The sequence below is a fragment of the Silurus meridionalis genome, chromosome 19 (assembly GCF_014805685.1).
Source record: "Silurus meridionalis isolate SWU-2019-XX chromosome 19, ASM1480568v1, whole genome shotgun sequence".
Lineage (NCBI taxonomy): Eukaryota > Metazoa > Chordata > Actinopteri > Siluriformes > Siluridae > Silurus > Silurus meridionalis.
The window spans coordinates 2,165,655-2,179,285 of NC_060902.1; the positions used below are offsets into that span (position 1 = coordinate 2,165,655).

The window sequence follows — 13,631 nt, forward strand, 5'->3', positions numbered from 1 at the left end:
AAAAAATATAAATAAATATGATAATTGCATGATGTATGACTACATGTACCGCATTGTGCAAAGGTTTTAGACAAGTGTGGGGAAAAATGATGTAAAAATAAAAGAATACTTTTAAAAATACGTGATAAATTATTTTTATTATTTAACAAAATAGAGACTAAATTACCAGAAGAGGAAGGAGGTGAGCTGTTCACCAAAGAGTGAAGCATGGTGGAAGTTTTCTTCAAGTTTGGGGCTGCATTTCTGCAAATACCGTTGGAGATTTGTCAGGATTAATGGTACCATTAATGCGGAGAAACACAGCCAGATATCCATTATGTAGTACCATCAGGAAAATGTAAGTAATAGTTTTGGCCCCCACAGAGCCCTGATCTCAACATCACTGACTCTGTCTATGATTACATGAAGAGACAAGGATTTTAGGGAGCCTGACAAAAGATATGTGGTTAGTTCTCCAAGATGTCTGGAGCAAACTACCTGCTGAGTTCCTTAAAAAAAATTTTGCAGGAAGCAGAATGTCAAATATACCGTCTATTGATTTAATTTGGATTTCTCTTCTGTTCTTTTACTTTTCGATTTTGTTAATCGATAAAAAGGTGTTTAAGTCTTTTTTAAGATTTCTTTTAAAACCATTGTCATTTTAAAAGATTTTTCACATCTGCCTTACACTTTTATAAGATACTGCATTTTTTATTTTCATTTTTTAAAAGAAATGATTTCTAAATGGCTTGGGGGAGAAGAATTACGTAAGGGTTAAAAACATTTCCTTTGAGACTTCAAGCAGAACCAGAATGTGGTTCGGGATAAAATACAGTGTTCTTGGACTCCACCGTGTTCACCATGATGAGGATTTTGGAGGATTTTGAGGATCCCGGTTGCATCCGGAGCTCCGAAGCGCGCGGCGGCGCCAGACCCGGTGTCCGGTGAGTGGGCGGGACTTCCTGCTGCGGAAACATGGCGTCTACCATGGAAGATGAAACAGACCTGGGCAACGATGATTATTATTCCCTGTTGAATGTGAGGAGAGAGGTAAGAGCAGCTTTGTGGGAGTGATATTCATGCAGAGGCTCTGAGCTTGGTGTCGGGACATGATGACACTTGTCCTGTGTGTGTGTGTGTGTGTGTGTGTGTGTGTGTGTGTGTGTGTGTGTGTGTGTGTGTGTGTGTTTGTTTGTTTGCCCCCAGTGCATCACATCTTGTCAGAGGACATGATTTTATTTCTGTATCCAGAATCTGAATGATTAATTTTTCAAGATTAAATCACAGAAACAGGACCATGCTGCATACGCGTTTATAATATTGATGTACCCACACAATGAATTAGGTAATTAGTTACTTAAATATTTCTAATTAAGGATTCAGATTGTATACCAATTCGACAAGCCATTTAATTGAACTTCCCTATGAGGAGCAGCTTTGTTTTGTTTTTTGTTGATGAAGAAGGACATCAAGATGTCAAATAGGAATTTTGGAAATGAACAAATGGGGTAGGAAGCTTTTACATCTCCATAAGAACATATCAGAAAGTTGTACATCTTCAAGACCTCTGCATACACTGTTTGAACAAAAGTATTGGGACACCTGACCTTTCAAGCAATATGTTTTGCTTCTATAAACTTTGTGACAATTGGCAGACACCCTTTTTTTTACAACTGAGCATTTGGAATTTAAGGGTCAAGCAGTAGCAGCTTGGTGGTGCAGGGATTTGAACATGTGACCTTCCTATCCAGAGTCCAATGCCTACTATTACCACAAAGTTGGAGGCACACAATTGTATAGGGCGTTTGTTTGGAAATCTTTGGAAGCATCAAGAGCATTTTAACCTGTTCTTGCATGACAATGCATCTGTGCACAAAGCCAGCTCCATGAACATATGGGTTGGAGTGGAAGATCTCCTTCTATAGAGTTCAGAAACCCCTTTGAACACCTTTGAGATAAATGTGAATGCTCACTGCACCCCAAGCCTCCTCACCTCACCTACAATCAGTACCTCACTTTACTAACTGGTTAAATCGATACAAAACCCACTCTAAAAACTAGTGGAACATCTTCCCAGGAGAGTGGAAGCTTATTATAAAGTATGTGGGCACTAAACATGGAATGGGAAGTTCAGAAAAAAAGCATGTGCCAATCTTATTGTCAATGTCCATAAACCTTTGTCTATAAAGTGAATTGATTAAACCAAACCAATTACTATACAATGATCACATATTATTAGACACTCAATAACAAAGTTTCTTTGGTTGTCCAACTTTCAACCTAATTCCAAGGCTACACAGGAAGAGCTGAAGTACTCATACAGGCGGTTGTGCATGCTGTACCACCCCGATAAGCACAGAGACCCTGAACTCAAGAGGCAGGCAGAGCAGCTGTTCAACGTTGTTCACCGGGCATACGAAGGTAAATCAGCCCTGTGGTCCAAGAAACATCCATAAATACAACTGGATTAAATCTTTATAATCCAGTTACACAATCCATGACTACTATTAAAAAATAGTTCTACATACATGCACAATAACATGTACAATAATATAGAGAGACAGAAATGATTAATCTGGCCACTAGGGGAAACAGTTAATGGTCACTAGTGGACCTACACACCTTTGACTTTTGAAGTTTTGTTTGGTAAAACCATGCTTCATGCTGTCCTATAGTCTCCTTATTTCATACAAGCCTTAACTACGTGATTAAAAAAAAAATAATAATAATAAGATACCATATATAAGATAAATATCAGAATCAGAATCAGGTTTATTGGCTAAGTGTGTTGACACACACAAGGAATTTGTTTCCAGCTGTAAATGTGAATGAATTAACTAAGGAGAAAGTCTTCATGTCTCAAACCTGTGTGTTGGCCCACGACTTGCAAACCTTTTTCCTTTTTATCTTCTCAAGCCCACAAACACAAAACCTTTACTACCAGAGTCTTTTTTTTTTAAAGGTATTTCACTTTACTGGCTTGTTGTTCTTTATTACATTAGAAATGTTTGAAAGGTTTAAAATGACCTTTTTTTTACTCACCAACCAATCCGGCTACTTGCGGGAACTTTCCTTTTACACTGCTGTTAATCCCCCAGGTATGTATCACCACGTTCTTATTTAATTGAGTCCTCACTATTGCTTCAATATAAATGAACCATTATTTGTTGCGTAATGACGGGTATGTTAGAGTACGGCAGATATGAGTCTGTATTGAATACGAGGTGGTTTTAGAAAGTCTCGAGAATCGCTCTGTTTACAAGAAAGTACTTTATTTATCTATTACCTTCAAAATCCTTCCCTTGCACAGCAATACAGTGCTCCGGCACCTTCTGGATGTCTGCAACGGTGTCAAAACAACTACCTTTGTGCTGAATCTTCACGTAGAGGTCGAAGTCCGCATAAGCCGAATCAAGGTCGAGTAGGGTGGGTGTGGAAATGGGATCATGTGGATTTTTCTCTGATGATCATCATGCGCGAGTTGCTGAACGATTTCGGGGGTTGAGCTCGTTTAAAGATCTTCCTGGACTCTCGACGTCCGCGATGTTCTTCCGCTCTTGAAGCCGGCTCGAAACATCTGGGACGACTTCGTGTCAAATGTCTCCGTGGCAGATTTGCCCAGTTTTACGCAGAATTTTAAGTTTGCAAATGGTTCTAAATTGTTGTCCGTGATGAAATCGCAGACGTAACGAATAGCACCAGTTAGCGCCTTTAGCCAGCCAAGTAGCTCATTGCACAGTCAATTAAGGCATATGTGGACAAATGTATGCAAGAGTGGGCCATACCAGAGGAGAAGGTCCTTACAGTAATGACAGACAATGGGATCAATATAGTGGCAGCATACAAATACACAACAGCAGAAGAAGAAACCAGCTCAAACGAAGACTCCACGATGACAGAAAGCGACTCTGAGTTTGAAATGGATGAGCCATTTTTTTAATGCCTTTTTTTATTTACATAACTGTGATTGATCACATGAATATGCGAATGGTGTTGGGACCGTCTACTCTAATGATACCTTCTTCTGTTGCAACACAAAGGATATTGGAGCAGTGTGGCTTAATTCTTGTAAATGACTGCCCCACACTCTGGTCAAGCACATTTAGCACGATCGCAAGACTTCTCAAAGTGAAACAATCCGTCTGCCAAATTACACACAACATGAGATGGGACAGCTTGCACCCGAACTAGCATGAACTACTGCTGCCTTGTGCAAAATATACTAAAACCCTCCAAAGTGACACCATGTCCATGTCCCTGGTGGTCCCTGCCCTCGTTGATCTGCTCAGCCACCCTGATGACTTTGAACGAAACCCAAGCTACCGAGACTTTGCCATTCTTGCGCATAAAATGAAAGAAACCATGAACCGGCGTTTTTGCTCGGCTCTTGGATCCAACCAGTGAAAGGTTCTCACTCAACCCTGCTCTCTGTGAAACCCTTGTAGATGTGGCTGATGATGATATTCAGAAATTGCTGAAATTATGTGGTAAAACAAATCATCTTCACACACAATGTGACAAACAGTCTGATGCAGAAGAGGAACAAGAAACAGCACAATCCTCACCCAAACAGCCAACAATTCAAAATTCCACAGAAGGCCTAGACAGAGGTCCTCCACAACTAGCAGCAGATCAGGAAGTACAAGGAAGAGCTTTTACAACAAGCCATTACTGTTGAGGAACAGACTTGTGGCTGGCAAAAAAGTGACACTCTTTTATTGCCACCTTCAAACAACCTTTACAGAAAGGTACAGAAAATACAGGTGTGTTATGTCACAACAGTTAAATCTGATCAGTTTGCATGTTTAAACCTTAAAATCGTTCCTATTACCAGGTTAATAAATGTTTTCTCCAGGGGTATATAAAGAGTTTAGAGAAATCTTTAATGCAAAACTTTAGTCGAATAAATTCACTGTCTATTTAGTCGACTAAAATCTTACATAGTTGATTAAAACTAGACGAAAACTAAAACCTATTAAGATGATTAAAATGTTGCTTAAACCAAACTACATTTTAGTCAAAAGACTATGACTGAGACTACATCAAAACTTGCTGTCAAAATAAACACTTCAGGATTTTGTGGTTTTCGGAGCAGATTTTGCCTAAAAAACTTCCCCAGGGTTCATCAAACCCTGAATATCACGTTTATGCCCTGAGCAACCAAACAATGGGACTCGACAGTGGAGCTTTTACTTGCCCAGTGGTCTACCTGATGGATTCAGGGTTTTATGAATGTTTAGAATTAGTAACGTCTATGGCTTTTCCATGAAGGATCAGGTTTACCTGGTCCAAAAATCCTGCATACATCAGATGCAGAAACATTAACCAACCTGGCAACACTATGTATCTGTACTCTGCTTAGTTCTTAGCGACCCGCAGACTCGAGCCGTGTATGACATTTTTGGGAAGAAAGGCCTGGAAGTGGAAGGATGGGAGGTAAGACAGGAAAAGCACAGGAATACCATTTCACATTCAGATGCATGGGGTGTAACTGGTTGAGTTTTAATTTTCTTTAAGGTGGTGGAGAGGAAGAAGACCCCTGCAGATATCAGGGAGGAGTACGAGCAGCTGCAGAGGGAGAGAGATGAGAGGAGGCTACAGCAGAGAACCAACCCTAAGGTAGTGAAGCTCCAAAGTGTTCTTTATAAGTGCAAAACAGATTTACAATTTTCCTTTTGCTCAAGGTGATGCAAACTTGCTCCAAGGTGAAGCAAACGAATACGTGTTCACCTCATGGTTAGGATAACCCTAGTTTCAATCCAGGAGATGACTGGAAGCCTAGAGAGCAAAATCGTGTGTGTTTCTGAAAGAGAGAGATGAGGTTCTCTCCTGTCAATCACAAGATCATTGTGGACACCTGTGAGCTCATGTGATGCAGACGGCATCACCATTTTAAAGATCCCGAGGTCCACGTCACCAGAATGTGTAAATTAAAGGCACAGAATAAAAAATGCGTGTTTTGTCTATTCGTTCAGGGAACCATCAGCGTAGGAATTGATGCTACCGACCTGTTTGATCGCTACGAAGAAGATTTGGAGGAAATGCCCGGAGGAGGATTCCCTCAAATTGAGATCAACAGGATGCACATATCGCAATCAGTTGAAGTAAGCAAACACATGCCCCGGCGTATAACGAGCATCTCGAGTACGACCTGACACGTCTGTACGTTCCAGGCCCCCTTGACCACGACCGACACGGCCGTCCTGTCAGGCTCTCTGACTACGCACAACGGTCACGGCGGAGGGAATATTAACCTGTGTCTGAGACGAGTCACCTCGACACGTGGCTGGGGAGAGGTACAGTACCACTCAATACACCCGAAACAAAACAGTACGTTATAGAGAAAAATCTAAAGAGTTGAAATAGGAGACTCCTTCTATGAATGCTAAATAATAATAATCCCTACAGAAATCCAGAGTGCTCAGATCTTTTCGTCTGTTTGTTCGTTTTTCCAGGTGGAGTTTGGGGCCGGAGACAACCGGGGACCGCTTTTCGGAATGAAAGTCTTCCAGAATGTCAGCGCACGATGGTCAGCCTTAAGATAATCCATTATCTCTATTGTTGCCTCTGAAGTTTATTGAGATTTCTTCATGAAGGGACTTTTTGGACTCGAAATCCTGAAGCACTGGAATCTATAAAAACCGGCCACCCAACAAGATTTTAATCAAAATATCATCTCTGAAATCAAATACATTTTTTATTTCTGTCTGCTGGACACTCAGGAAATCTGGTAAATGAGCAAGCAGGCAGTGCTGCCAAAAAAAAGCATTCCCTAAAGAACCAGTAAAATGCTCCATACCTTTCACAGACCATCATTAAACACATACACCAGAAATAAACGCCAGTCGGAATGGGATCAGCGCTCAAACAACAAATTACAGGAAATAAATCTTGTGTCGGAATTCTTTTTTTTTTTATTTCATTTTAACGATCACTGGGATCAAGTTATTTACACACGATGCCGGATAGAACACTCAAAACTAACACACAAACTTTTTATTATCAGGAAAATAATCCCCAAAATGCCCATGCTGATAGAATCTAGTGTCCATTAAAGATATTTTGCAGGACTGTAATATTTCTACCCCTTTGAGAAACTTGTTTTATTCTGTCGATACTTTTAAAAAAGGTTTTTACGTTGATTTACGATCTTTCGAAAGAAAAAAAAAAGAATCCTAAATGTCTTATTTGGTTTTATATTCCTATAACTAAACCTGCCTTTCGCCATGAAGATAGCTATAGAAGTTGGCATTGCATAGAAAGAAGAAAAATAAATCCATTACTTTCTAAATCTGAACGCTTTATCATCCTGGACATTATGAAAGAGCTCAATAAGTTCAAGTTTATTTCTATATAAGAACAGGCTCCTTTTCTTTAATACGTTTTCAGCTTCGTGACTGCTCAGTGTGGTATGCAGTTCTCCTCTCGTGGCGTTAGGCCAAACGCAAGCACAATGATGGCACGTCATTTGGACCGGAACACCATGGGCTACCTGCAGTGGCGCTGGGGCAGCGAATCAGCCATGACAACCAGCATCGTCCGAGACACCAAGACCAGCCACCTCACCCTGGCGCTCCAGGTGACGCCTGCATACTGTATAAATATCTAAATTAATGAGCTAATCGTTGGCGTTAAACCGATTTATCCTCGTCTTTTGCTCTCCTCAGCTCGGCATGCCTCATTCCTACCTCATGATGAGCTACCAGTACAAATTTCAAGACGAAGACCAAACCAAAGTCAAGGGTTCTGTCAAGTAAGACCTGAAACCTGCTAAACATTTCACAGTGTCTTTCTTTCGTGTCTAACTTTAGAAGACGCGCCATTAATCCTGCCTCGCTCTGGTTTAGAACCGGGTTTTTTGGGACGGTGGTGGAATACGGTGCCGAGAGAAAGATCAGCAGACACAGCGTTCTCTCTGCCACAGTCAGCATCGGGGTACCTCAAGGAGTGTCTCTGAAAATCAGGTCTGGACGTCTGTTTTCGCTCTGTTCATTCTGAATTCCTGCAGGGCCTCGTGCCGTCCTGAAAGAGCTCCACGGGACGCGTCTTTCCTCTTTTAGTAACATTTATGAGGTCAAAGACGAGGTCTGCACAGCTGAATGCCTCCGTGATGTCTGGGTGTCTGAGCATTTTCTTTTCTCCAGAGTCTCCTCTTTTTTTTTTTTATGCATCACATACACGACAGCAAGGTCAGCCTAGCACAGCAGCAGAGACTGGAACACGCACTCCTCCTCTTACTTACCTACCTACAAGCAAAACCTGTAATCGATTTACTTCTGTAAAGCTGCTTTGGGACAAAGTCTAATGGTAAAAGCATTATAAAAATAAATACATTGAATTGTATTGATCCTATACAAAGGGTTGCAAAATTCCAGGAATTTTCAAGACTGGAAACGTTCCATGGGATTTAACGGGAATAAACTGAATTTACTAAATTGCATAAAAAAAAAAAAACCTTGCAGGATCATTTTGGTTAAAACAACAAGATTTAATGCAAATTCACTTGAATTTTTCTCCTGCACTTTCATTAATCACACTTACTGCAGGGCCACTGAGGCCACGCCCCCTACATGCATCATGCATTCATCCATCACATATAACACACATCATTTCTCGAATCCTGCACACAAATTATTGTAAAAAAAAAAAATGTCCATCTTGGCGAGTTTTCATGTAAATTACATATATATTACATACATTTTATTACATATTACATTTACATATTAGTTTTCATGACAAAACAAAATGTTTATATTTATGTTTGTATATGATACAGTTTATATATAATAATTCCCCCAAATTTCGCATTTCCAAAAGTTCCCATAGAAAGTTTCCGGATATTTGCCGGAAGCTACCCCTGATTTACACAAGCTGCAATATTTTCTCAGTAATTATACACTTTATCTAGTTTATCTAGTTGGATTGTGTACGTTTTATCTGAAATAATCACCTACAAGACCATCACTCACTCCTTCGTTTCAGGTTAAACCGAGCCAGCCAGACGTACCTGTTCCCCATCCACCTGACGGATCAGCTCTTACCCAGCGCTGTGTTTTACGCCACAGTGGGCCCTCTGGTTGTCTACTTAGTGGTCCAGAAGCTTATAATCACTCCTTATGTACACGCACAAAAGGAACAGTGAGTTTTCATCACCTGTCTCTAACACAATAGGTTGATTGAATAATGCACTCATTGTGTGTGTGTGTGTGTGTGTGTGTGTGTGTGTGTGTGTGTGTGTTTGTTTTCAGGGAGCTGGAGAAGCACCGAGTGAACTCGGCGACAGACATCGCCAAGAAGAGGCAAGAGGCTGAATCTGCCGTGAGTATTCACAAATGTTCACCATGCTTAAAATCCATGGTTTATGAAACTGTTCCACTAGATTTTGGATTGTGCTCAATCAGCTATCAAGTAAAGTCAGGTAGTGATGTAGGTGAGGAGGCCTGGGGGGCAGTAATCGTTCACATTCATCCCAAAAGGTGTTCATTAGGGTTAGAGCTCTATAGCAGGAGATCTTCCAACCCATGTAGAGTAGATCTTTATGGAGCTGGCTTTGTGCACAGGGGACTTGTCATGCTGGAACAGGTTTGCGTCTTCTAATTTCGTGCTACCGCATCCAAATGCCACTTATAGCTGAAAAGTCAGGAGTCCCAATTTTGGCCACACAGTGCATACATTTGCTGTTAAAAAAAAAACAGATGGTAATTTAGGAACCTCAGGAGCTGATGTAGTGAATGGTCTTGACTGTGTGCAGGTGCTACTGATGCAAGAGTCGGTGCGAAGAATCGTCGAAGCCGAGGAGTCCAAAATGGGTAAAGCGTCCGAGTGTCCGTCCGAATGCCCAATTTAGATATTATTATAATAAGATCTCATTTAGATCAGACATAAAACACCTGGGAGTGAGATGGAATGACCATGCAGACCCTTTTATGTTTTTATTTTATATACTTTCAGCGCATACATATCTGTAACCCAAAGAATTCGAGAGTTGCATCCTGCTACTCGGTCTGACCGACTGCTGCCTTCCCTTCTTTATATTCCTTATCGTTATTCTGGGAACGTGTTGAACGATTGCGTGGTGGACACATCCTGTTCTGAGAAAATTCCTTTTGGTCTTATAAATGTTCAGACTAATTGTACTGAGAGACAGCGGTCCTGTACGAGGTTATAGGTACTAATCCCCTGCTTAAACCTGACTCGTGTAACAGTAAAACTCCTCCTTTTACATTTCTCTGAATATAAAAAAACATACACATATTGAACTCTTACTCACACACACACACACACACACACACACACACACACTGCAGTGAGAAAAATCTTAGGGAAAAATTAACGAACATGAAAAAACAACTTAGCTGAAAAGATGTATAAGTACGTTAGCAGTCAGTGTTCACATTCATCCCAGAGGTGTTCAGGAGGGTTGGAGCTCTGTTGCAGGAGATCTTCCACTCCAACACAATGTAAAGCAGCTCTTCATGGAGCTGGCTTTGTGCTGGAACAGGTTTGGCTCCCGTTGTTCAAGTGAAAGGAAGTCCATCACTTCCAAAGACATCCAACTTCCAACTTTGTGGTGACCGTTTGAACTGGAACCACATATGGCTGGAAAAGACTTAAATTAAGATCTCCATCATATATTTATACTTGAAGAGAGCACTGTTTTTGCTCATATTGTGTACACTGGAAGTTTATGGGGAATAAAAATGGTCTCACTTCCGTCACTCGTAGTCATTTTGACCCGCTCTGCAAATTTCCTCTCAGGTCTCATCATCTTGAACGCCTGGTACGGCAAGTTTGTGATGGACACCAGGCAGAAGCAGGAGCGAGCGAAGGTCATCGACGTGACGGTGCCTCTGCAATGCCTGGTCAAAGATTCCAAACTCATCCTCACTGAGGCATCGAAGGTCAGACCCAGCTTTCTCCACACGTTGGTTTGATCATACTGCACCATATCTACGCTAATCTTCACGTTTCTCCCAGGCGGGATTGCCCGGCTTCTATGACCCATGCGTGGGGGAGGAGAAGAGCCTAAAACTGCTCTATCAGTTTAGAGGAGTCATGCACCAGGTGTTGTCCGGAGACACCGAAGCTCTTCGGATACCTAGACAATGTGAGTGAAAGGAGGGGGAGGGAAGGCACTTGGAGGTTATGACTTTACATTTGAATTACGATCCTGACGTTTTTTTTTCTCTTCACTCCGAAGCACACAGGATAGACGCCGAGACGTAGGACACATGCAACCCATGACGGACATCAGCTGAAGGGAAATCCAAAGAGCTGTCCGTGCTTAAACCCCACCCACTTTTCGTTATCCTGTGTCCCCGTACCATATCCACCATAAAGAAAGTTTAGAAAAGGGTCGAGTTTCCAGATAAGTTTTGAGGCAACATGAGTAAGAAATCAGGGAGGATGCGTTTCGTCATGTTTGAGGGATTCAGACACTGGCGAACTCGTTTAGAAATGTGTGTACAGAAATTCTTTACTAGAAAAGTACATTTGTGTGTAGATAGAACATTAAACATGTACTCTAGAGACCATTTCACTGGACAAGACCACATTTTTCTTCATATATATTAGTGATGTGAAAATTATGATGCAATGTATTTCAACATGGTACAAATAATTCACTTTTATTTCTTTACTTCAGACAGACAACAAATCATCAATTTCAGATGCAAATATGTTAAAACGGTGCAAAATAATATATATATATACTGTATATCAATCAATGATGGCAGCACTGACCTACATTTACAACCTAAATTTTAATATTTGTTCCATGAAATTGTATTAAATTAATCTCTTCATTTCGTAGCGTTTCTCTCGGCTACACTGCTCTCAGTACGTGTATGTTCAATTTTTTGTCCAATCAGATTTCAGTCTCTGTGCTGCCATGTCAATCGAATCTGCCCAGAGCCTTCATAGTCAGTACTGCTGGCCTTTTTAACGATAGTCTCCTTAAGAAATATCTGTTTCTTTAACCAATCAGATTTCAGATTCGCCTCACAGGGCAGCTCGCTGGCCGAGAATAGCGTCAGCATTTTTCCGTCTTCTGATTGTTTGGTCAGTTTGGTCAGAGTTACAGCCAAGTTCGACTGGCAAAACAGTTGTGTAGCTCTGCACACATTAATACATCAGAGTTAGACTTTTCTATGCCTATGGAGGAAAAGAAATTGATTTGGTCTCAGACACACTTAAAAATACATTTTGAAGAAAAGCTAGACATTGTGAGAAAGTCGGCCAACCCCGAAGCTAGCTAGCGTGTCTCAGCCCTGGAAAGGGTTTGTTCACCACTTCCAGACCAGTAAATACTGGCTGTGAATAATTACTATGCATCTCTGGTGGGTAGGTTGGATTTTATTAAAATGTGTAAGTTTTTGTTTTGTTATTAGACAAATATTGATTCTAAACTGCTCCAGATGTTGTAGGTGCACAGTTGTGGTTGTAGTGTAGAGGTTTGGAGTCTTAACTGGGTTTCTTGCTTTAGTAAAATGGTTTTCACCCTTAATATGTGAAATCTCTCTCTCTCTCTCTCTCTCTCTCTGTAATGCCATGAGTTGTTACACTGCGTTTTTGTTTAGTATTGATGGTTTCTATAATCACGACGTGATCATGGTGGTATTAAGAGGTTGATTAATTCGGGTACGTCCTCCCTGAAGGCCCAGGTACCAAATGCACTGACGTTTTTTAACATACGAAACATGACATTGACCAATAGCACCTGCTTGAGTATAATTCGTTAATCATACACCCAAGTCTGATTCCACAAAGATCCCTGACTGTACAAATAATCAAAGTGTGAAAAAGTAAGAATTAAAAGCCAAACTGAGGTCACACCAAATACTGATTTGGATTTTTCTTCTGTTTACTTTTTATTTTGCTATTTGAGAAATATAAATTAACACTTGTTCTTAAAAGCATTCTTACTTCACACCTTTATCTTTCCACACCTGCCTAAAACCCTTTACAGTACGCTATCCTAAGAGAAAGAAAGTCATATACTATAATAGAACATGAAGAATACATCGTTATCAAAACCACACGGTCGTGACCTGGCGGTCAAACGGTTGCTACCAGGCTGCAAGAGCATTCTGGGGAAAATGTCTGTAGACATGCCAGTGTTAAATATTGTGTTTTTTTCCATGTCAATGTCAATCAAAGGCATCTTAAAGACGCATATTCATATATGTGTCAGAATACCCGGTATAATGTAATAAAATGTAAACAACCGATTTGGGCAGTAAATATATTAAACTGCACAATTGGATGTTTTATTTATTTTATTTTTCAGTGGTTTGTCCATTGGTGTGAAACATTTTATGTTTGTTTCTTCCTCCCTTTCCTGCATGTCATCATTATCCAGGTTTATTTATCACTATGGTATAATATGTAGATCATAGATTATTTAGCACAAATGAGGCACAGGAGACGGGTTTGTATCCTGTATGGGTTCTGACACGCACTAAACATTCTTAATAATTGACGTTTGTATGTACACAAAATCAGACAGTTCATATATCTTTTATTAACCCTTATAATTAGTATAACCCAATTTCCTTTTCAACCCTAGCCTAGATCCATGTCTATTGTGATCACGTGAATTCTGTATTTATTATTTTTAACCGTATGAATGTGTGTATAGTCCTGTTTTGGTG

At 40.5% G+C, this 13,631-nt stretch overlaps 1 protein-coding gene across 1 annotated transcript; it reads left to right on the top strand.

Moving 5' to 3' along the window:
- The first annotated feature begins 840 nt into the window (after window positions 1-840).
- LOC124402052 (dnaJ homolog subfamily C member 11) lies at window positions 841-13,259 on the top strand. Its single transcript, XM_046874683.1, has 16 exons — window positions 841-1,029; window positions 2,271-2,400; window positions 5,342-5,415; window positions 5,497-5,598; window positions 5,955-6,083; window positions 6,153-6,275; window positions 6,435-6,508; window positions 7,369-7,558; window positions 7,647-7,732; window positions 7,827-7,943; window positions 8,962-9,117; window positions 9,228-9,297; window positions 9,731-9,788; window positions 10,738-10,880; window positions 10,957-11,086; window positions 11,180-13,259. The coding sequence occupies exons 1-16, from the start codon at window positions 955-957 to the stop codon at window positions 11,203-11,205; spliced, it is 1,683 nt and encodes a 560-aa protein (XP_046730639.1). The 5' UTR covers window positions 841-954; the 3' UTR covers window positions 11,206-13,259.
- Window positions 13,260-13,631: the final 372 nt, after the last annotated feature.